The following is a 25956-nucleotide window of genomic DNA, read 5'->3' on the forward strand; positions in this document are numbered from 1 at the left end:
AGATTAAAACTAAGGGTAATCATAAAATTATTTATTTATATCAATGAGATTAAAATTAATTAGAGATATAATACTCATAAATATGTCATGATGATAAAATATCACAAAGCCTCGCAAAGGTCCTTTTTGTTTAAATATTTTGATTAATTTTTTTAATTTAATCGTTATGGTGTATTTTTTATTAATAGTAATTGATTTTTTATTTAATTATTTTATTTTATATTCTTAATTTTTTTTACCAAATTAATATACAAGAAAGAAAAATAATAATACTATTAAACTGACATTAATTATTTTATTACTTTCTGTCATATTATTAAAAATAATTATTTTATTTTTATTAAAATATTAATATCAGTAATTGTTTATAACTTTTAATTTTTAATTAAATTGATGATGTTGTAAAAAGAAAAAAAAGTAACGTCAACATTTTAATAAAGATAAAATAATTTAATAATTTGTTGTTGTTATGTCATATTTAATTGATTTAAAAAATTAAAAATAAAAAGATATAATAAAAGTTTGGAATGAAAATAATTGAACTTGTTATATTGGAGGTAAATGTTCATTTATTCTGTTTTGGATTTGTGAATACATATCGATATCTTAGCTTACTAGTCATGAACAAACACTAAAATGGTTAAGAAAGAAAAAAACTTGCTATTGTATTCAGTTTTAGGGCGTGTAAAACATTGATTAACCGATTAAATCGAATAAAAATACTTTTTAATTTGAGTTAGTTATTTTTTATTTATTCAATCAAATATTTCGGTTTAATAAATTACAATAAAACTTCTATAAATTAGTAATGTTGGGATAATGTAATTTTATTAATTTAAAGAGGTATTAATTAATTGATAAATTAATAAATTTAAAGAGGTTTTTTTGATTCAACGAACCTAAATTATTTTCGTGAATAAAACATATACATTGAATTGATTAATTGAATGATGTTCATATACAATGTGACTAATTAAATATAATACATACCCTTAAAAAATAAAGTTCATTGTAGTACATAGTACTAATTAAAACTTAATGCAAGTTCATGTATGCTAAGGAAATTAACCACTATATAAACAACACCAAACATTCCTAATTAATCAATCCAAATCAAAACGAACCAACCATGACTTAAAATCTAAAAGGTGTCTAAAAATCAACCATAACAAATCAAATACGTAAAGCACTATGTGAATATAAGAGAGATCAAATACGTAAAGCATCGATCCAAAAAAGATTAATGTTTTAGATGTCATCAATCTTACAATCTCAGCTTGGATGATAAATGTTCAGTAAAAGACAATAGCAAATTATTTATGACACTATTAAATTCGTTCATAGGATGAAGTATGTAACATCCTCAGACCGATACGAGTGATCTGATCCGATCCAGGGTGTCACACTAGGGTCACAGGAGCGACCCAAACTGAAAATCCTAGAAATTTTAAATTTTTTGTTAATCCATTTAAAACTGTAAAATAATTTATAGATAAAACACAAGTTCATAAAATCATTTATTTATTAAAAATAGAATTCAACAATAGCCAGTAATAAAACAAGTTTCAGACTCAAATATAAAAACAGAATACAACATATACGCCCCCTAATTACAAGCACCGTACTCCGCAAGCAACGGCGGTGGAACTCCTTTACTGATGTCAGTAAAAGCACAAGATCAAACTCTTTAACCTGAAATGGTAAGTAACATAATGATTTTTGGAAAGCTTAGTAATACAAAACTACTAGATGAATGCAATAGGTCACCGGGTATAAGGTAAAGCAGAAATTTTCTTAACGATACAGACATCATCGGATTCTAGGGACGAGCTCAGATTTCATTAATTATTTCTTCAGGTAACCATCAGGAAATCAAAATCTGAAAGAAATATTCAGAGAAACAGATTCATGAGATTGAGATGAGAAGTCTATCGTGTTCCAACAAAACCAAAGAAAGTGTATATATATTTTAGAACAGTGTCAGCTTAAAACATAATTTTAATACCGCAATAATACCCTCCAACCGAACACCGATATACAGTTCCTAGAACTGCATCCATAATGACTTACCCTAGGCCCATTGGGCGTAGGAGCCAACCTAAAGGAGTATCTTGGAGCCTGAAAGCCTACCCAAGGGAGTACCTTAAGGCTTAAGAGCCTACGCAAGAGAGTACCTAGGGGCCTTAGAGCCTACCCAAGAAAATACCTTGAGACTTCAGAGCCTACCCAAGGCCACCTTAGGTTCGTAAGAAATTACCAGCTTGATCAGAGATGAACCTCCATACTCCAGAATCTTACCCAGACATAATCCCAGTAAAAATCAGATTGAGCAGTAAACTGTATTATCAGAATCATGATCCAGTAGAATCTTGTAAGAGTGAAAATGAAGTTTATTTATATCACATAACTGCCCTCCACCCGTACACCATATGTAGTCCCATGACTTACCCAAGGGAGTGTCTTGGGCCCTTAAAGCCTACCCAAGGCCACCTTAGGTTCGTAAGGAATTACCAGCTTGATCAGAGTTGAACCTCCATACTCCAGCCTACCCAGATAATACCCCAGTAAAATAGTTTCAGATAGCAGACCGTAATATTATAAATCAAAAATCATACTTTATATAAATATAACAAGAAAAACATTTTTCCATATGGAATACACTAGAGGATCCAAGTATTTTACAGAGGCACTTAGTAGTTATCAGGAATGAGAAACATGAAACTTATGTAATTTGATCGGATTACAGTGATGATGTCATCTTAAAAGGGATCGATTACTAACAGGTCTAATCAAACATTTAAAGTTGATACTCTATGACCCCTTTATAATTCAGGTGCATCAGGAAGGTGTTCAAGAACCTTTACATCAGAATAATTCAAGATTCAGATTTACTGAGAGTGGTTCCATTATTCAGGCCAACAAGGGTATTTTATACATTACGATTTCTAGTGGATTATTAGCAACTTAATCTAATAAGGTTGAAATGATGATTAATTGTATTCAAGATTCATGTCGATTTATCAGAATATCGAGTCAACTCAAACTGAACAAATCCCAACACTGTGATATCTGTCAACTACTCAAATCGATGCACTTCAAGAATATTCACACTTTAATACTAACAACACTAGTCGAACTGATCATCTTCAGAACCATTATTGAATGGATCTTGAGGAATTATATGTATTCTGATGGTATTTGTTTTATTTATGTATTACAACAGTCTCCAAGATGACCAATGTACTTGAGCCATACTCCACAACCTTTAGGGGTGACACAATACTTAGATTTTCTTGGTGTTTCCAGAATTGTCTAATAACATTCACTTATTTCTAGGCCATGAGGGTATTTGGGTTATTTCATACACGATGTTACTTCGGTCATCTTAGAGTTTGAGGTATTCCAATCATTTTATTTGATTCAGCCATATATATAAATTCAATTAATTTAACCATCAGGTGATTGTTCTAAAATAAAAATTCTAAATCTTTTATCGCCTTGGGAGTAAACAAGATGTTTCTGAACAAACTGAGTATTTATCAAGTGAATAAGTAGTATATCAGATCAAGGATGACTTTTTAGGGTTATTTTAGTTATTATTGATCTCGAGGATTAGGAATCGACTTTTAGTTATTTCAACCGATTTACAAGTCTTCCAAACAAAGCAGGAGTTCAGTTGGTGGATCTATAGTTCTATCAGGTTAAGAATGAATTATCATGTTAATTCCACTATTTGGGTCAATTTCGTTCTCTTTTTACTTCATAAGGGTATTTTCATAATTTCCTTTCCAAACATTTTCTACATCAAAACATTTAACGATAATATTCAAAGTTTAAGGATTCTAAGATTAATTCATTTGTCTATTAATCACTAACCTAAAATTTATTTCTTATCAATCTTCTAATTCCTTTGTGCAATTCAATCGAGTCTTAATCAATTTATCACTTTAAATTGTATTTGGTTCGAGTCCATCCACAACCAAATATGCATAATAGACCAATTATATACATCCATACATTTATCCATTATCAACATGTTCCATAAAGCATGCAAAGAGGTAGTAAAATATTATCTCGATTTTTGAACCATATCGGTCGATCATTTTAACTCCATTAGATCACTCTCGAACTTTAATTCCACGTCCCATAATGTCCCGGATGCATGACAAAATAAATTACATCAAAAGCATATCTTAATCGGGAAAAACAATTTGAATCATGAGATAAAAGACTGAAAAACAACTTATTGGGTTCGAATTTGGCAAACGGGCCTAAAAAAAGACTCAGGACATCGAAAAACCCCAAAACATGTATTTTTAAAAATATAGTCTACTACGCTGTCAAAACCTCATTATCCCCAAATTTGATCTTATTAACTTTGATTTCAAGCTTCCAATCCTTCTCATAAACCCATACCATCTCTGTTTAGAAATCAAATCCAATTAATTTCCCTTGCTGTAAAAATAACTTGTTATAATCCAATTTAATAATTAGAGGGCCTAATTGGTAAAACAAAAAAATTGTGGAGCCACTATAATATTGAATTACTAAAATTAGTGACTAAATTGATCTTACTGAAACCATTATGCCATAATCATAACAATATGAAAGCTAGAAGACAAGTTTGAGCTTTTACCAACTTGGATTGCTTGCCTTGTAATTTCTCCTTCTCACTATAATAACAATCCCCTGAAAACCACGTGCATTATTCCATTACTCCATTTCACATTCATTTTCATTTTTTCTTTTTATTCTTTCTTCATGTTCTTCTCTGTAAGTGAAGCAAGAAAGCTAGACGACTGATATACCGCATCGACCACCTCTTCTGTCACCATTTGATACTTTATTTACACGTTCGAAGCATCTTATCCTCCTTATCCTAGATTTGACCTCCATTCATCGAGAAACCTCATGGATCATTGTATATCTACAAAAAACTATTCGGTTTTCTTGAAACAAAATACACTGATCTGTCTCCGGTGACCATCTGAGGGTCCCAAACTGAGTTATGTTGTACGTTGCAACCATTCCAATATTTCCACCACATGAATCTTCCCATCGTCACCCAGATCATAAAAAATCGAAGGATTTACCATGAAAACCTCTCTATTTCTCTCTTTATTTTATCTCATGTTTCCTGGTTGTTGTTTCGATCTATTATTTGGTTGTTTGTGAAGATATGATGTATGAACGAAGCTAGCATCAACGGTCCTCCAATGCTATCGGAGCTCAGCTGAGCTTGGTGGTGGTCTATCGAGATTTACTGTTCTGATGTACCAACCGGTTCTTTGATCTATGGCCATCACTGTTAAGGCTCGGGTTGTAATAATTGGGTGCAATTTGGTTGATTCTTGGTCAGTTTTGGCTTAGCTTTCACATCTCACCATTTTCCATTTTAAAATTGAACAAACTCTTAAAAATATCTTCTATTTGTGGTCCTTGATATTTTTTTTCAAAAAAATAAAATCCATCAATCAAGAGAAATCTCACGTGAATTCCAGAACTTCTTAAAGCCAAAGAAAAGAAAAATTATACTTAAGGTCCTTAAATCCTCTTAATATTTCTTAGTAAACCCAATAGTTTAATTTAACTACTCTTTAAACTTCATATTTATATTAGTAGAAAAACTAACCCCATAAGGTGTGACAACTCTCCCCTCTTAAAAAAAGTGCGTCCTCGAAATTTACCCAAACTACATAAATGCATAAGTGAAACTTTCTTTAATTCTTCAATCTCTCGTGTATATTTTACAGATTGTGTCTCCTCCAATAAGCCTTAACTAGTTTAATATGCATACTCATTATAATTATTCGTTATCAAAATTCCAAAAATCTAAATAGAAATCTTCTTGTAGAACCAATCGAACCTTAATTATCGATCTTTAATCAGAATAACATTTGCTTATCTTCAGTGCAACATGAAAACATGATTGTTTTCTTTCAGAAGTAACAAAATGGCCTTGAGATTTACACTTTTACCAAGTACACATATATTTTCCTTTAATTCCAAACGGATTAAATATTTGAGTATAAGGCTCAACATTTACCGGGTTTCATTCTCATAAGATTAGAATAAGAATGATTCCAGATATTCTTCATTTCAGTACATCACAGTAAAACCTTAGAGGGAACACCTGTCTAAGCTTGGATCAGCTACCTTGCTCTTAAACACACTTGGATAGCATATCTAAATCTCAAAATCTCACTTTTAAAGTTTAGCTACTAGCTTATCATCACTAAACGTTTGGGGTAATGAAACTCATATCCATGTCAGGCGAGAGGTTAAGATCCTTAAACATGTAACTTATGTGTTACCTGTGAGGTATTCCTAAACGATCATAATAGTTAGGCACTTTTACTACAAAGAAATGACTCATCATCAGAGTTCTATCTTAGAGGAGTACGATTATAATTTAGGGGCATGCACTGACCAGACATTCTAGGACAATCGATCGACCAATCTATCCAGAAGACACGACTCAACCTAAGCTCTTATACCCCTAAATGTAACACACTCAGATCGATACGGGTGATTCGATCCGATCTGGGGTATCACATTAGGGTCACCAAAGCGATCCAAACTGAAAATCCTGGAAAATTTAAATTTTTTGTTAATCCATTTAAAACTGTAAAATAATTTATAGATAAAATACAAGTTCAGAAAATCATTTATTTATTAAAAATAGCATTCAACAATAGCCAATAATAAAACAAGTTTTAGAATCGAATATAAAAACAAAATACAACCTACATGCCCCCTAATTACATGCACCGTACTCCGCAAGCAACGTCGGTGGAACTCCTTTACTGATATCTGTAAAAGCACAGGATCAAACTCTTTAACCTGAAATGGTAAGTAACAGAGAGAGTTTTGTAAAGCTTAGTAATACAGAACTACCAGATGAATGCAATAGGTCACTGGGTATAAGGTAAAGCATAAATTTTCTTAACGATACAGACATCATAAGAGTCTAGTAACAAGCTCAGATTTCATTAATTATTCATTTAGGTAACCATCAGGATATCAAAATATGAATGAAATATTCAGAGAGAAATATTCATGAGATTGAGATGAGGAGTCTATTGTGCTCCAACAAAACCAGAGAAAGTGTACATATCTTTTAGAACAATAGCAGTTTAAAACATATTTTTAATACCACAGTTCTTATAACTGCATCCATAAGGACTTACCTTAGGGAATACACTAGAGGATCCAAGTATTTTTCAGAGGCACTTGGTTATAGTAATATCAAAAATAAAAAATCAAAGATCAGAAACAAGTAATTAGAAACCAAATCTCAGAAATCGTACTTTATATAAATATAACTAAAAAACATTTTTGTCTGAAGAGAACACACTAGAGGATCCAAATACTTTTCAGAGGCACTTGGTAGTTATCAGGAATAGAAAACATGAAACTTATGGAATTTGATCGAATTCAACGAATGAGGTCCTATTAAAATGGATCGATTACTAACGATCTAATAAGACATTTAAAGTTGATACTTCAGGACCCCTTTATGATTCAGGTGCATCAAGAAGGTGTTCAGAAACCTTTACATCAGAATAATTCAAGATTCAGATTTACTGAGAGTGATTCCATTATTCAGGACAACAAGGGTATTTTAGACGTTACGATTTCTAGTGGTTGCATGTGAAGACATTACGCATGAACGAAGCTAGCATCAACAGTCCTCTAATGCTGTCAGAGCTCAGCTGAGCTTGGTGGTGGTCTATCGAGATTTACTGTTTCGATGTACCAATCAGTTCTTTGGTCTATGGCCATCATTGTTAAGGCTCAGGTTGTAATAATTGGGTGCAATTTGGTTGATTCCTGGTTGGTTTTGGCTTAGCTTTCACGTCTCACCATTTCTCATTTTAAAACTGGACAAACTCTTCAAAAATATATTCTATTTATGGTTCTTGATTTAAAAAAAAAAAAAATCCATCAATCAAGAGAAATCTCACGTGAATTTCAGAACTTCCTAAAGCCAAAGAAAGGAAAAATTATACTTAAGGTCCTTAAATCCTCTTAATATTTCTTAGTAAACCCAATAGTTTAATTTAACTACTCTTTAAACTTCATATTTATATTAATAGGAAAATTTACCCCCATAATAGGGTGTGACAAACTAGCCTCAGGAAATTTAAATAAAGGAACTACTAAAGTTTCAGTAACTTGATACAATAATTAATGACCTTGGGTACAACAATAAAATAGATGTCAATCACCTATTGGGTTACCTGAGTGAAAATGATACATGTTCATAGGTTCAAAGTTTAGAAGAATTTGTAGCTAGTGTTATTGAAAATCCTATTCAAGATGAAACTAAAGATGATACAATGTCTTTGTAACCAATTACGCGGAAGGAAGCACTCATAGCGGCAACAACTCTTTATAATTTTTTGTTGCGGTATGAGAACCCAACACCAAAACTTTTTGATACAGTAAGAAAAGTTAGAGATGAAAAACATCTAGATTTAAATTTTAAAAAGAAGCAAACAACGATATAAACACATTTTACTAAGCTGCCCTAGTTATATTTGTAATTTTATAAAATTATTAATTTAAAATATTGAAGTAGCTATAAATTTATATAAGAATCTTTCCGAAAATTATTATCTTATTAATTTATTAAAATTATTAATTTAGATACTAGATCCAAGTCAGGATAGAAAAAAATATTATTTTAAAAAGATTATCAATTTATCGAATATTACTTTATAAATGTTCTACCTTAAGTCATTTTTATTGTAAAACGAAGTATCTTTCTTTCCACCATCATCCACGGTCCAAAGCTCTCCGACTCAACTAGTTTCTATAGCTTCACCACCGACTGTGGTTCAAGTGGAGGAGCAAGACCAAAGTGGTAGCAAATCATGGGTAACGATTTGTATTGAATCTGATACAAACGATCTTTAATGTTACCTTAGACCTTAATAGCTTACTCAGGTTAATGCAAATTGCCATTTGGTACTATTCCAAAGTAAACGAAGAGTATGAAATTTGAAGGGACAATACTAGCTTAGTATACCGTTTGGTATTTAAAATTATGTTATTATTTTATTGTTTCAATTAATTTGATACTTATATTTATCAAACATTGCACATTTGATACTTTAATTTATTTTTTTTTACTTTTACTTATGTGATACATGTGTTTTCTTTGTTTCCAATTTCATACTGTATTTATCAAACATTACACATTTAAATTACAATTTGTTTATAATTTATAATTTATTTATTATTTTAATTTAATTTTTTCAAAAAAAAATTATTTCGTGTGATATTTTAACAAATAAAAATATTAAATGTATAATGTTAACTAATAAAAATATTAAATAGATAATATTTGATAAATATATTTACCGAATTTATTAAAAAATCATGTATTATGTTTATAAAGATGATAAATTCATATAAAAAATTGATTAAAAAAAATACAAGTACAACACTTTAAAAATAATTTGAGTTAACTTCAATTCTCTATCCAATGATAAGTTGAAACCTTGGCTTTTGTAATCTACCGTGAGATAAACGTGAGGTGATGATTAATATTTTTCTAATATTACAAGTGGTTATAAGATAATATCTACTTAAAAAAATTAATCATTAATAATACACATTATAGATATAGCTGTACCAACTCAAAAATTTTAAAGAAAAGAACATAATTTTATCACTAATATCGTTTAGTGATTCTGGTAACCAGTAATTAAATGTCTTCCGTCATAAAAGAATGATTGATATTTTATTGATAATAAAAGATAGGTCCATTTGAGTGAAAAGAGTACGTGGTGGGATATTGTGTGATTCTCTTATAAATAGAGGTTTCAAGAATAGCATTTGCAGCGAAGGCGAAGGCCGTACGTCCTTTGTGAAACACATTCTTCGGTGTTTCTCACGTTTTTAGCCCCACTCTTTGTTTTATTTCATTTCGCTTTTTGTTGTTGATTGATCAATGTTTTCTTTCTTCTGGTGTTAAAATGCTAAGGTGATGTACATTCTCTTTCTTCTTTCACTTAAAATGGCATTACCATTGGAATATTGAAACCAGATTGTATTGATTGTTAGGTATTGAGACCTCATAAATCTTCTAGTTGACATCTTTATCTGAGGAGACGTCATGGGATCCAAATTTTCAAGTCCTATTGGTAGTCTCAGAAGCCTGGAAGACCAGGTTCAATCCATGCTTGGAAAATCATTAAGTTTCAAAGATGTGAGCGTTAAGACAATGTTGCAGTCTCTCAGTTTCAAAAGGGTCGCTTCAGATCAAGGAGTTGAACCAAAAGGTCTTGAAGAATCTTCAAGCTTTGTTGAAACAGAAAGATGTATGAAACTGAGGAACGATAACATCCACGAAAAGCCAGTTTCGAACTTCGCCGAGCACGGAGGACGGCAATACCAGGCTGCATTGAAGTTGCAGAAGGTTTACAAGAGCTTCCGGACCAGGAGGCAACTAGCAGATTGTGCAGTTGTTGCTGAGCAGAGATGGTCTGTTTCAATCCTTTTGCCTACTCCTTCAAGGAGATATTGGCAACCAGGAAAGCAAAAATGAATCAAAAAGTTTTCATGTGTCCAAACTGCATATTCTAATTTTTGATAATCCATTTGTAGGTGGAAGTTGTTAGATTTTGCTGAACTTAAGAGAAGCTCTATATCCTTCTTCGAAATCGAAAAACAGGAGACCGCCATTTCACGATGGTCTAGAGCAAGAACAAGAGCAGCCAAAGTAAGATGAGTTGTGAAGAATTTGATGTAATTATGGATGATGGTGCTGAATGTTGTCTTCTTTTGCAGGTGGGAAAAGGATTGTCTAAAGATGAAAAAGCTCGAAAGCTTGCTCTGCAGCATTGGCTTGAGGCGGTAATTACCATCCTAAGAATGAAGAAACATCAAGCCAAACTACTAGTTTTCAATAATCATGTCTTCTTGTTGCTTACAGATTGATCCTAGGCATCGTTATGGTCATAATCTCCAATTTTACTATGCCACATGGCTTCACTGTGAAAGTCAACAGCCTTTTTTCTATTGGTAAGATTTCAATGGTATTTTCTCTTCAACAACGTCAGAAACCAATCCTTTTGTTTCCTACATACAGGCTTGATATCGGAGACGGGAGAGAAGTCATTCTTGAAAAGTGCCCTCGATCGAAGCTTCAACAGCAATGCATCAAATATCTTGGTCCTGTGAGTTTAATCCGCCTTGAGTTTTCGTTCTCGATTATTTGTTTTCCCCTTTGAAACGATCTTCAAGTTGAAGGCTTGAAATTGTTGTTGTTGTGGATTTGTAGGCGGAAAGGGATTCTTTCGAAGTAGTAATAAGGAACGGGAAGTTCGTTTACAAGCAGAGCGAGCAAGTTCTGGATACCACAGGAGGACCGACAGATACTAAGTGGATTTTTGTTCTTAGTGCGTTTAAGACTTTGTATGTAGGAATGAAGAAGAAAGGCACGTTTCAGCATTCGAGTTTTCTAGCCGGTGGAGCGACGTTGTCCGCCGGAAGATTAGTCATTGAAAACGGTGTTTTGAAGGCGATCTGGCCTCACAGTGGACACTATCTCCCAACAGAAGAGAATTTCCAAGAGTTCATCTCATTTCTTCAAGAGCACCATGTTGACCTCACAAATGTGAAGGTAAAGAACGTATTTTTCTTACTTTTTCATGTCTTTTTGACAAGCATTAATGCAATTCTTGTGACTGTTTTAACAGCAAAGCCCCTGTGAAGATGACGAAGCCTTTAGCATAAAGAGTAATATCGTTCATGGCAACGAACCAGAAAATGAAGGCTCGAAGCACATTGAGACAACGAATAATGAAAACTCAACTGAAGCCAACACTGATTCGAAAGAGCAAGATTGCGATGCTACCCAAAATGCCATTAAATCCATGTCAAGATGGTCTCGAGGATTACTCTCGAAAATAAGAGGACTCGAAATACCAGCAAGAGATGATGTGGTCAACGTCTCCAAGACCGAAACATCCGCGGCGCAAGGCGGACGTGAAGCAACGGATTGTGGCTACGAATCATCGGATGAATGTTTATCCGAAGAGGAATTTCTCTGCACTAAGACCAATTTGCTCGGTGAAGATGATGAACAGGAGGAAGATGAGAAGCCTATTCCAAAGGAAAAAATAATGAGAAGGATAGACTCTCATAAAGAACCAAAGTCGTATCAACTAGCTGATCAGTTATCATCCAAGTGGTCGTCTGGTGCGGGGCCGCGCATTAGCTGCATGAGGGATTATCCTTCCGAGCTTCAGTACCGGGTCTTAGAGAAAGCACACTATTTCCCAAGGCCAAGAAGTTCGACTCCAGCGACATTGTTACGTAACCAAACAAGTTCATTTAGAATGAGTTCACTTGCACCCGACCCCAAAGCAAGGGAAAAAAGCAAAAGCATAGGCTGCTTTGAAACAGAACTGTGATTTTGGTTATGGTTCTACTTTTTCTGCTGTTTTTGAGACTCTTTATACGTTCTTTTTCTTTTTCAAATGGTGAAAAATGGAAAAGATAAATTGGAAGGGCTATTAGATTTGTCAGTTTAGATAACATCAAGTTCCTTTCTCAGTTGTAATCAACAGATTTGTAAATCCTACTTAGATGAGATGAGATTTGTAAATCATGAAAGAGATTCGATTCTACAAGGAAATGAAGATTGCATTTCTTTTCCGATATCTTCATTTTCTCCTTATAATTAAGTCTCCAACTTGTGTCTTCACATTCATGAGTCTTGGGATGTGCTTTAGTTTTATTTTATGCGTAATGCAAACAAATACCCCTAACCAGGGTTTTAAAATAGCGTTCGTGGTCACATTTTCGGTCGCTTCGTGTTTATCACGGTTGCGGACATAACGGATGTCATTGCGGGTATCGTAGTCGTGAATTTTTTTAAATGTCGCACAACTTACCCTAAAATAACTAAATTAAATATAATTAAAATAAAATTGTAAAATTTAAATTGCATAAATTTATATTACTGAAATTAATACTAAATTAAATAAAAATTAAAGTTTACATTTTAAACTAGGGATTAAATTATAAATTCTAAAAGTGAGAGGGATCTCAAATTAATATATCCTTTAAAATTATATTTTAAAAATTATTAAATAAATAAATCACCCCTCCCCTTCCCCGACTTTTCTGCCTCATCTTCCTCACCTTTCTGGTTCTGGCTCCTCCTCCCCCCACCATCATTGTGTGAAACAAAAATGGTTTTGGCCTTCCTCCTTCCCCCTTCCTCCTTCCCCCCATCATTGTTTGGAAAAAAAACTGTGCCACCAATGTTTTTTGTTTTGGAATCACGTTGGATAACGGTTATTGCGTCTCATTATCGGCGCAATCGTTTGTTTTCCATTAAATCGCGGGCGCAATCGACCGAGATTGGTGTGAATCCGTGACCCACCGCAAAAACTATGAAAACCGGTTTCGAACAGTAGTGTGACCACAATATCACGGTCGCTATCACGTTTTTGAAACGCTATTAGATACCATGTCCCTAACGTTTGACAGTATATGTAAATTTACCCCTATTGTTTTTTTGGAACATTTGACCACACAATGTTTTATTTTGATTCAAAAGTCACCCTCGTTAAATGGAAACCGTTAGTCACTAACGATCAACATCTCCAACTGTCTAAGCAAGCATATGTGGACACAAATGATGACGTGGAAGTATACTTACATGGAATTGACACGTCATATTTTATTTTTTGTTAAAAATTTAATATTTTTATGAGAATTTTGTTTTCCAATGAGAGAGCGAAACGTGTCACTCTCTTATTAGTGCGAATTTAAAGGAAGAAAAGAAAAACCCATTTTGCATGGAAAGGTACTTGAACCTGAGCAATGGCATGAATCGGTATGCCTCTTGCTACCAGACCATGCGGACTACTCAGTTTTATAACAAAACAAAACCTTATATAACCCATAATTTCTTTTCATTTTAATCCCAACTTCACCCGCAAATCTACACATTTCTTTCACTTCTTCCGATTGCAAAAACAGCTTCATTTTCTCCTTCTTCCTCGCCTTCTCCATATCCTCCAACACCATATTACTCACTTCCCGTACAGTCCTCCATAAATCTTCAATAAATTCCTGCGAGGGTCGCCACAGTCGAACCAACCATCTGCTGAATACCACCACCACCCTTCTCCACAATAACTAAAAGTATCCCATCTATTGTCTCCTTATTACAATCCGTGTATACTTCACTTAAATTCCTCTCATTATCCAAATGAATAGAGATAAAAACTCGTTCACAGTTCCATCATCTTCATCCTCAGAATCACTAGACACAAGTTTTACTTCAACACTAGCATAACTTAGCCTAGTTTCTCGGGTTGAGTGAATATATATAAGAAAACGGAAAATGTGTTTAGGGTTTTTAGGGTTTTGAAGATAAGCATAGCTTTAACCACTACTTCCTGGATGGAGGGAAGGAGATATTGCGGCTGAAATGATTGATAAATCCTTGGACTTAACAGAAACACGCTTTGCATTGATTGTTTTCCTAAAAACTAAATGCTTCAAGTTCATGTTTACTCTACAATAGAAACCAAATCACTGATGCCGAATTCCTCAGAAACTTAAAGAAGATCAAGGAAACTACTGATTATAAATGCAAATACCTGGGAGATGAGCCAATCTGTTTGGTTCTCGAGGGAGAGAGAAAGGTGGGCGCAGGAGAAGGTTGCCCTGAAAGTAAAGTGTTCAAATGGACGGCTTAGATTTGAAGGGTTTAGTAGAGGGACAGATCCGAAGGGGAGATGACTAGGGCTTCTTCTTCTCATTTTGTTCTGTTTTTCTTGGAGAAGATTATTAGTAGGGCGGGTGCATTCGGAACAATCCAATTATTTTGGATTAAATTGAAAAGAAATTATGGGTTAAATAAGGATTTGTTTCATTATAAAATTGAGTAGTCTGTTTGGCTTGGTGGTAAGAGGCATACTATTTTACACTTGTACCCCTGGTTCGACTCCTCTTTCACGTAAAACGGGTTTTTCTTCATTCCTCTAAATTCACACTAATAGAAGAATGACATAAAAATTCTCATAAAAATATTAATTTTTTAATAAAAAATAAAATTTGACGTGTCAATTCCACGTCAGTACACTTTAGTGACGTGGACATGCCATCATTTGTGTCCACATGTGTTTACTTAGTCAGCTGGAGGCGTTAATCGTAAATTGACTAACGGTTTCCATCCAACATGGTGACTTTTGAGTCAAAATAAAACGTTGTGGGGTCAAATGTTCCCAAAAATATAATATGGGTAAATTTGCATATACTGTCAAATGTTAGGGGTATTTGTTTGCATTATGTTTTTATTTTAAATCATAGAGACAAACCTTGTAATCTAAGGTGTTTTATGTTCGTAAGATTAACTTTAAGAATAAAATTTTTATAATGTAGTATTACTTTATATCACTTAATGTAAATTATCTTATTTATTTAATTTATTTATTAGAAAATAAAATTACGATTTAGTTCGGGTATATAAGATTATATGGAAGTATTTTTTACAACATTACCCTTATGATATATTTTCTTTTTTATAAGTTAAACTTTCAATAATCACTTGAAAAGAATTCATCAAGTGGTCTCATGATAAAAAGGAAATGTTATTCTCCTTAGAGATTTTAAGTTCGAGCAACTGCGTCTGTAATGTGTGTTATCTCTTCTTAAGAAAATTCTAAACATATATTACAATCAGACTATTCAAGAAAAATAATCGCTTGAAAATATTTGCATAAAATTTCATAGAATTACTTTTGTTTGACTATTAAAATTTTATTAAAAATATTATATTTAATATATTATTAATATAATTAGTACATTAAACAATATTTAAAAAAATAAATTTACATAAGTAATGTAACATCTCTGACTCGACTTAGATATTATAATCTAACCCACAGTGTCACCGAAAAATGGATTTAAAACTTAGACTAGTCCATAGGAATAAAAATATAACATAAATTTAAGTATGAAACAGTTCTAAAACCACAAATAGAAAAAAAAAATAAAGAGTAATATTTAAAAATTAAAAATAGAGTTGAAATCGAGACTCTCCAGATGATGTTAAATCTGAACATAGAATATGTGTCAATCTGAAAAGGAAAATAAAGTTGAAGAATTATAAAATTTAGTGTACCTTTAAATAAAATAAAATAGAGAAAATGGATGTTACATAAATTAATCAAATTAATCATAAATCAAACTAAATGAAAAAAAAAATTAACTAGAAAAAAGTCAAAGAATGACAAGCATACAAATGAGTCATAAGTACATAATATTCAAGTATGTTTAATAGATGCATTGTATACATTGTGCACACTTAATTTAGAATAAAAGTGTGGATTTATTGATTGATTTTAGTGGTATTATCACATAACAGTTTAAATATACATAATTCTATGAATTATGTAACGAAAACCATATAAATATTAAATACGTTATTTCAATAATCACACATTCTAAACAATCAAAATATTTGTACGAACCAACTTATTTCAGTGGCTAAAGGAATAGTTAATATTCCTAGAGGTTATTGGTTTGAGCATCAGCAACTTCAAGGGTGATTGAACGTTTATTGTCAAATGGTTGAGAGTATTTGAATATATACTACTTTGTAATCACCTTAGTTTAATTAAAAAAAATCAAAACACACATAATGACAATGTTCATAAAAGGTATATCTAGGGATGGCAAAAAAACCCGAACCCGACGGGAAAAACCGAAAACCGAATTAAACGGGTCGGGTTCGGGGATGATAAACAGGGACGGGGACGGGAAAAACCCATTTATTTTAAACGGGGACAGGGACGGGGACGGGTTTGGTAATCCCCGCCCCGATTACCCGATTACCCGCCCCGATACCCGACCCGATAAATATTAAAAATAATTATATATATATATATATATATATATATAATATTAATAAATTTAATTTAAATAAAAAATATATATTTAATTTAAATATATATATACCCGGCCCGATTCCCGGCCTAATACCGACCCAATACCCGACCCAATACCCGTCCCAATACCCGTTTAAATAACCGTTTATGCTAAACGGGGATACCCGTTTCCTCGCGGTTTTTCCCGATTACCCGACGGGGATCTCCGTTTAAATCCCCGCGGTTTTTTAAACGGGGACGGGTACCGGTTTTTTAAACGGGGACGGGGACGGGGGACCAATACCCGGCCCGAACTATATCACTCAAGGAAGACAAATCTATTTCGATATTACGAGGTTCATAAATCATGAGATAAAAATATGAAATTATCTTTTATCCCAATTCTATACTTTATGAGTCCAAAATTTAAAACCAAATACCAAATATTTAATCCACATTTTAATATTCTATTTCAGAATTTTCATACTCGAGTTTGCAATTTATGTAGAGGAATTAGCCAAAATTCTATACTTTGTTGACTATCCATATAAAAGTAGAGGGATTAGAAGCATATTTTGACCAAACATTAAAATAAAAATTAACCATATGGATGGGCAAAAAAGTTTTGAGTCATTTTTATTTTGGTCACTCAATTTAAACCCGCATGATTTACACGTTCAGGATTCCTGTCCGAACCGATTTTATGTAAAATTTACTGAAACCAATACTATTCTTTTTTTCTTTTTCCTGGGTGCTTTTAAGAATTTCAAAGACCAATCCGCACGACAAGAAAATCCAATAATTTTGGGCAACTTCACAAGTCTGCTGTTGCTTTTCATTAATCGAATCGAAGAACTAAATTTTTCGAAACCAAAACCAATTTTCTCTTGTTTTTTTTTTTCATACTCCAGCTATGGTGTTATATGTACCATATGCTGCAAAAAGTATTCCGCACAACAAGATGAAACAATCCAAGGCTTTTTGACACAAACTCATAGATGATCCCATCAAAGTCAGGTGAAATGAGGCCGGCAAAACAAACGATATCAATGCACATACTGTACTCCCGACAAGCGACGCAAATACACCAAATCCTGGGACGTACGATGCCAAGGCTGCCAAACTGACTACCAGAGCGGCTCTACTGAGGTATATTCCCAGCTTTCCTAATCCTGTGACTGAACTTTCAGCGTCATTGTTGTTGTGCTTTTGAAACCATATATTTTTCTTCAACTTCCCCTCCAAGATTTCATTAACAGGGTGAACCATGATCGGGAACGTAAATACGAGCCCCAGGCACAACCCAATCTGTTGTCATGAAGCACAAAGGACTGTTTAGATTATGAAATTGCAGTAGCAGATGTAGGATTAAAGAGATTAATGATGTATAAAATTACCTGCACTGCAATGGCTGTCCAATTCTTGGGAAGATTCAATGTTATGATATCTTTTGTTTCATCACCATAAGCCATGTAACCAAAAAATCCAAACAAAACATACACAAGTGTGATCCATGTAAATGCCATGGCTAACACCTTGGGAAATGTCTTCCTTTCTTTCATTGATGCCTCCAAAGCCAGTGTCATTCCAAACCCTTCGAAACAGAACACCGCCATCCCGCCTGCGAATGGCAACCCTCCCAAGTTATCAGTCACGGCTTTCCGGTCTCGAAACGAAAAATCTCCCCTGCTTGCACGCTCTATATCTTCTTTAACAACAAACCCCATTGCCAACACATTGCATATATCTGCGAAAATGCTGAAGGGAGCAAAGGCTGAGAGGGATCCTATCCATGATAATGCAATTTCAATGGGGACCAACAAGAATATGTAAGATGCAACACTGAACATTTGGCCTTTGAAAATAGATGCAAGATTTTGCCCAATAAACGCCAAATATGCTACGGATCCTCCACATTGGGAGATAAAGATGAGAAATTCAGTCAGGTATCGTCCCGGTTTTCCGATGCATTTGTAACCTAAGTCACCATATGTTATTGACCCTTGTAGTTCCTTTTCTGATGCTAATTTATCCCTGCACTGAACCTGTTGGCCAAAGTTCAAAACTTAAGCAACTTCTCAATAAGAAAAAGGAAGAACAGAACATAAATTGGTTATTGCATCTATAATTAGACCTTGATATCTCTAAAAATCTTATATTTAGGGTTGTAGACAAGTTTCAATTTTGTATAGGAAAATTCCCTTTTAGCACCAAACTTAGAGGTAGAAAAGGTTGATAAAATACAATGAAGTTGTAGTTTTTGCAGGATATAAACACAAGTTCTACCAAGAAACAAACAAAGCAATATTGAAGGAGGGAAAGAATCGATACTAACAAGGAGAAGCATGCAGTAGAAAGTAGCCAAGCCAGCGACAATAACACCGAGGGATCCGGCGAGCCAACCTGCAATCCGAAAAGCAAAAGGGAGGCCTAAAACGCCGGTTCCAACAATTGAAACTATGATGTTGCCTATAGTCTGAAATTTGGATGCAGTCCCTTCTGTTGTTGTAGATGATGATTGATTGATCAAAGGGATTGTATCAGAATTTTTCTCCATTCTTTTCTTTTCTCCCAGATTGTGGAAAAAGATGGATGGTTAACAGGCTTCAAGTTTGAAGGAGATCCGTCGCATATCAGGGGGGCCTCTCTGGCCTGAGAGTGTTTAATGCCTGTTGTGAAGCCGTAAACAAGTTTGCATATTGAGAAGTGAAAGATCTAGACTTTATCCTTCAAGGACTTTCAACAAAGGACAAGACAGTGGGGCACATCTAATGGGTGGTGGAATCTTACCATATTTTACGCTTTATTTTGTTTCCAAGTTCCGTCTACTTAATTCTAGTAACGTGCTCGGCTTTACTTCCCCAATTAAATCATCCTCATTCTATTATACTCAAATTTGATATCCACAAAATGTGTCTTTTTTCTCTAACCTAAGTTTTCTTTTAGTATTTTTGTGCTGTCATTTTTTTATTTAACTAGTAACGACATCAATTTTAATATTGGTTCTCGACCATAAGTGATTATTATTTTTATTGTTCTTTTTCATATTATGTACTTTATTTTCCTTTTATTTCTTGAGTTTTTTTAATTTTAAATAAGAAACTTTATCTTTGTATTTTTCTCTGTTTTTGTAACACATTTTTCTTTTCTCTTGTAAGACGCTCCTCGATAATTTTGGTATGTTTTTCGCATACCTATACAACCATGTTGACGTTTGCACAAAGACCCTCACAACATTTATTTTCTAATTGGTTTATCGGTGATTACGTATTGTCAAACTATCTCTTTGATAAAATATTATTTGCCAATATAATCAAAATTGTATAACGAAACAACATGCCAAATTGTTTTGTTAGCTCACCATTATTTTATCACATCGTAAAATGTCTCATTCAAAAAAGACAGTTTTATGAAGGTTACTGGATTCTTTTGATGTTGAACGTCATTTTTAAGGAAATGTTACATTTTTCTTTGTATCTTTGAATTTAATATTTTTATTTTATGTATAAGTTTTTTGGAGACTATTTCCACATTTTTCTCCCCATGTCCCTATATTTGTTGAATCAAATTATAATCTTAGTTCCTAAAATGGGGACTAAGATTATAATTTGATTCAAAAACAAAGATAATTGGAGTTCTTGGTCACTATTGTCCCCATTTTTCAACTTTACAACTAAAATTATTATAGTATTCAAACTACATCTAGGGTTTAGGGTTAGCAACGAAATCCAGGGTACAACTAAATCCAGGGTACAACTTTTCTAGGAAGCAACGAAAATAAAATATGTGATATGTAGGCATATATGTTCTTGTGTTAAACTAAGGTGAATTAGGGTTAGCTGGTTATTTGAGTAACAACAGTTTTATTCCTAAACTATTTCTAGTAGAAGAGGCATGTGAAAATCAACATCATTACCTTTTTTCTACACATCCTGGAATAACCCTTTTGATTTTGTCCTGGCTTAATGATAGGTAGCACCAATCTCTGATCTCAACCACTTGTGTCAAATGCTTAAACTGGATCTTATATGCTTCCATTTCTACCTTCTAATTCATCAGTTGAAAGGTAACTAGGTCCACCAGGAATACTTATAAGGCCTCCAAGCAAGACGGCTGACAGACGCAATCGATAGCATGGATCAGTTTTCTCCTTGGACCGACTGCATCTGCACCCATATCTTTGAGCTTTTGCATATTTAGATTCACTAACTGGAATTTGTTGATACTTTTGGCCTGAAAATCCTTACAAACTGATCTAATCCTAATGATGTTAGCCACCTGATCAGGCCACCAGCTTGTTGAAGCTTCCTCTCAAGATTTAACGCTCGCAGCCTTCGGTTCAGTAACATGCTCCCAGAAAAGGCAACATTAGGACAATGAATTGATTTCAGGCTCCTGATAGTTTTTGAGGCTTCAGGCACTCTATGTATTTTATGAGATTTTGAAATAACCACTCCACCTGGATTCTTGGGTTCCACTCGATAACCGGAAGATTTGGCTGAAGTTGAAATTTGCTGAGCAGGAGATCTTCTAGCAATTTCAATACCTTTTTTACGAGCACATGGAGTCGACTTCTCCCATCCAAACACATATGGCAACTTGGGCGACATTTGAATAGGGAGCCTTGATTGATCCTCCACTTTATTTTCAGGCGTGGCTTCTAATTGACCAGGTCTCTGGTTTGCCATTTTTGATTTCTTGGTCAAAGGTAATGGTGGTATAAGAATGGTGACTCTGCTTTTTAACTACAACCCAACCATCTTCTCCAAGCAGGTCCAACTTGCTGTTGCGGTTTGAAGAGCCTAAGCGGTTCTTGTTTGAATGCTTCAGTCCTAACTGCCGTCGCATTGATTTCACCATTAGTACACACCTATTTGGTATATATCAGGATAGGTTAAAAGCATTCAGTATAGGAATTGCAACTGAAATATCAATCACATAAACGGAAAAATGAAAGAAAAACTAAAATGTTCATAAGATCACAAGGAAACCTTCAGGGAAAAAAAAAGAGCAGAACAAGAAAACAGAAGAAAGCTTACTGAAAGTAATAAACCAATCCAACCTTAAGAAGATTCAGGTTCAATGTAACGAAAAAAATCACATTAACATAATTAGTTTCATGAAACTACACAGGTAGGTAACTTGATCGATTTCAAGAAGTCATTCAGCTCCTCAAAGCTAAGAAGCAGCAATTCGAATTATTCTTCATAATAACATATTGCTAAGAATCAGAATGTAGGATACCTACAATAGAATAGATATTATATTTCCTGTAATGTTCTGAAAACACCTCAGGCTCATTTGCATGGAAATAAAAGAAGTTATTATGAACAAGGCAATTCATTTGCATCTATATTGACAAAACTAAAGATATCGCCATGCTATCCAACTCGTCATTTTCACAAGGTACCTATATCTGTTCCAAACTTACTCATACATGCTAACAGGAGTATGGTCCTCCAAATATCCCGAGTGAAAAATACCCGTATTCAACACCCATCCCCAAGAATGCATCAATTAGCAATTTGGTAATCCCACAGCTTCAGCATCATTTATCTAAATCGATTCTTTCGCAAAACACGTCTTTAGGAATTAAAGTTGTTAAAGCCAACTAGCTTTCAACATAACAAAGCGTGTCCTCTTTGCATCATAAAAAGAAATTAAAAAAAAAGGTATTGCAACAGTGATTTTAATGAAAATGTAAACCTACACTACTTATATTATCTTAGTTAACAACTGAATGAATAAGTTGCTGCAAAGGTTTCATCTGGAACATACATAAAGTTAGAGCTTAAGGCTACATTTCGTAATAATACAAGCACTCATAACTGACAAGAGATTGCATCAACGTCCATATAGAAACTCAAACACAATTTTTTTTACAGAGAACATACAAAATAACCTGCAAGGGCTTTTAAGTGTGCTATTTTGAAGTAAAATCATCAGAAATCAAATGGGTTCTTCCCAAAAGATGCCTTAAGAAAAACGTATTTAAGAACTTATAAATTAGGTATTCCCAAATACACATCATAATAAGGACCCAAAACCTACAAAATAAACCCATACACATAGTTTAGGTACTAAGATGAATTTTTTTTACCATGAATACAAGGATTATTTTTTTCTTACCTGGGCTTTGATTTAAGAACAAGTCTGATGATTCAAGAATGGGATTTTTATTTTGTTCATAAAAAAACATGGAATTTTATTTACTTTGGTTTTTATTTGGGAAAAAGAAAGGGCAAGCTTTGCTCAATTTGTAGGATGGGGACATAGGGTGGAGTAGGGAAGTAAAAATATATTATTTAGTCACTCAATTGTTATTGTATTTCTATTATGATTACCACCTAGTCATGTATTTTCAAAGAAAAAACTACATCGTCTTCAACCAATATATGCATCTTTTTTATCATACACTTGGTGAACAACTATGGTTTGCTCTGAATTATCTCAAACTCTTCTTTCATGGTGTCCTATAATTGCTTTTATACAAAAACACCCGTGGGCGTGTTTAATGGAGCTAGGATTATAAATGCGATCAGGCATATAACAAGTTATTTGAGTTTGATTCAATCAACATTCAATTGGAATGAATTCGACCTGAATTCTTAACGAGTCGAAACGTGTTCATTGATATCCGACTAAAAATGTTTGCGAGCTTCAATTTAGTTGTTCTTAAATGTAGTAAAAAGTTTTCATGTAGTTAAGGTTTTGGTTTAAACTCAAGTTCAAGCTTCAATCGAGTTAAATTTGATAATATTTCAAGTTTAAATTTTTTCGTATTCAAGTCTAGCTTTGATAATTAATTTTGTGTTAAGTCAAACTTAATAATCTTAAACTTCCAAAAATTTCAAATTTAATTAAATTAAATTTTAAATTTTTGAATTAAATTAAATTAAATTAAATTCAATAATATTCGACTCGACTTATTTACGGTTATAAATGGAGGCTCATTTGTTCCCTTCACTACAAACTTTTATTCTTCTACTAAATCATGTCCGAGAAGTTTAGTTGGCAACAATATTTTACCAGATTCTATGTTCAAACACTTGGCAGGAAAATTTTATTTTTTTTTATTAAAAATATAGAATTAAATTATCTTATTTATCTTAAAGGGACGTTTAGTTCACAGAATATAAAATTATGTTTGAGAATAAGGTTACTGAAATATAATATTACTATGAGAAAGTTGTATTATATTGTTTGTTTTTTAGTAGGAATATAAGATTGTAATGTTTAATTGAAGGAATATAAGATTATTTGGATACATATTTTATCAAATTATTCATGCGATATATTTTTTTAATAAGTTAAACTTTAATATTAAATTATGAATATTTAAATGAAAATTCATAAAAATACTTTTAATGTTACATTATGTATCGTTTAAGAAAAATATATTTAATATAATTAGTATATAAACTTATATTTTTAAATAATTTTCATAATTTTCATATTTATTTATATAAAGTATAATATATTAATAATTTTCATAAGTATCATATTTATTTATATAAAATATAATATACAAATAATATTATGGTATGAGTGGACAAAAATATTAAATTTCAATGAATAAAATTATTTTAAATAATTATATTTTTATAATAATATCATTTTTCACCTCATAAAATTATAAAATATTAATATATTAAAAGTATAAAATAATTGTAACTACTTAAATTTATTAATATTTTAAGAAATCAAACTCTTTGTATATTACTATTATATTTATAATTTTGAGTAAAGTACGAAGAATTAGAATTGAGAAAGATTTATATAAAAAGAATGGATGATGCTACCACGCTCGACAAGCTCAGATGAGTACCGTTAATGATGAGCATATTAAATTAGCTTATAAAATGTTAAATTATAAAATACTAAACACATAATTATAAATTAATTAAAATTTTAAATGTAATTTAATTAAAATACAATATTTATAAAACATTAGGTTTTAGGGGAAATTATACCACTAACCACCTAACTATTTACTCCTTTTACTTTAACCACCGGTTTTTCAATTTTATCAATTGGGTCACTTAACTATTTAAATATTATTAATCAAACCACCCGTGTCGTTAAGTATTAACGAAGGAGATGACATGGCAATTAAAAATTTTGTATAGTTACACATTTAGTTCTAACTTTCATTTAATTCAATAAATTTAATTCTCAATCCGATGGTGACATGTGTCACTATGTGATTGGATTTTTTTAATTTTTTATTTAATAAAATTTTCATCCAATCAATGGTGTGACGTGTCACCAATTGAATTAATGAAAAATAAATTAAATCAATAACCGCTGTTGATGGGGTTTGAACCTGAGACGCAAGCCAAAAAACTATGCCCCCTGACCACTAAGTTAGACCACTAAGTTACACCACTAATTTTTTTTAGTATACAAAATATAATCTATATAATTTATAATATAGTTAATGGTAATAAATAACCTTATAAGGGCTCAAACATGAAATAATTGAATAGTGTGAAAATATAAAATATATATAAACAAATATTATAATTGATTAATAAATGAATATGTTTTATTTATATTTTAAATCACATTTACTGAAAAATAAAAGTGAATTTAATATGTTATAGTTGAAATGTATCATTTTACATATTTTAAATTAATAAATTATCTTCATTATTCTAATTTTATTGAACTATAATGTATCGTATCTTATATTTTAAAATATTATAACGTCGATCAGATTCTAATCTTATTTAACACATCTATATTAAAATAGATTAATTTAATGATGTCTAAGGGTATTCTTGTTCAAAAGGGTAAGAATTGTTCATTACCTAAGAATTTAGAGGTAATGAAATTCCCGTCATTTTTAACCAAAACAATGCTACTATTAGTAATAAGTTATTATCAGGTAATGATCTTGTTCGCGGATCAATTGTGAGAATACAACTCTGAAAAAAGATTATTTCCTTTGGTAATGATATTTTCCGCGAACCAAACACCCTCTAAAAAAGATTGCATTACTTTTAACCTTATAATATAAAGAGTTCATAAGTATATATTTCGAGATAAA

General features: G+C 32.5%; 3 protein-coding genes across 3 annotated transcripts; 1 reads left to right on the top strand and 2 right to left on the bottom strand.

Annotated features, from left to right (window-relative positions):
- Positions 1-10126: 10126 nt before the first annotated feature.
- On the top strand, positions 10127-12612 carry LOC120146088 (IQ domain-containing protein IQM6-like). The gene is made up of 7 exons (XM_039159744.1): positions 10127-10494; positions 10618-10732; positions 10801-10866; positions 10946-11034; positions 11102-11189; positions 11294-11635; positions 11712-12612. Exons 1-7 carry the CDS (start codon positions 10127-10129, stop codon positions 12426-12428), a joined length of 1785 nt encoding a protein of 594 aa, XP_039015675.1. The 3' UTR covers positions 12429-12612.
- Positions 12613-17696: 5084 nt separating this feature from the next.
- LOC120145811 (amino acid transporter ANT1-like) lies at positions 17697-19590 on the bottom strand. The gene is made up of 3 exons (XM_039159536.1): positions 19240-19590; positions 18302-18949; positions 17697-18212 (listed from the first exon to the last, which is right to left on the bottom strand). The coding sequence occupies exons 1-3, from the start codon at positions 19459-19461 to the stop codon at positions 17805-17807; spliced, it is 1278 nt and encodes a 425-aa protein (XP_039015467.1). The 5' UTR covers positions 19462-19590; the 3' UTR covers positions 17697-17804.
- A 1338-nt stretch (positions 19591-20928) lies between these two features.
- LOC120146089 lies at positions 20929-23087 on the bottom strand. The gene is made up of 3 exons (XM_039159745.1): positions 23034-23087; positions 21115-21774; positions 20929-21017 (listed from the first exon to the last, which is right to left on the bottom strand). Exons 2-3 carry the CDS (start codon positions 21590-21592, stop codon positions 20929-20931), a joined length of 567 nt encoding a protein of 188 aa, XP_039015676.1. The 5' UTR covers positions 21593-21774; positions 23034-23087.
- Between the last annotated feature and the right edge of the window lie 2869 nt (positions 23088-25956).

Source organism: Hibiscus syriacus, unplaced genomic scaffold, assembly GCF_006381635.1.
Source record: "Hibiscus syriacus cultivar Baekdansim isolate YM2019G1 unplaced genomic scaffold, ASM638163v2 tig00110895_pilon, whole genome shotgun sequence".
Lineage (NCBI taxonomy): Eukaryota > Viridiplantae > Streptophyta > Magnoliopsida > Malvales > Malvaceae > Hibiscus > Hibiscus syriacus.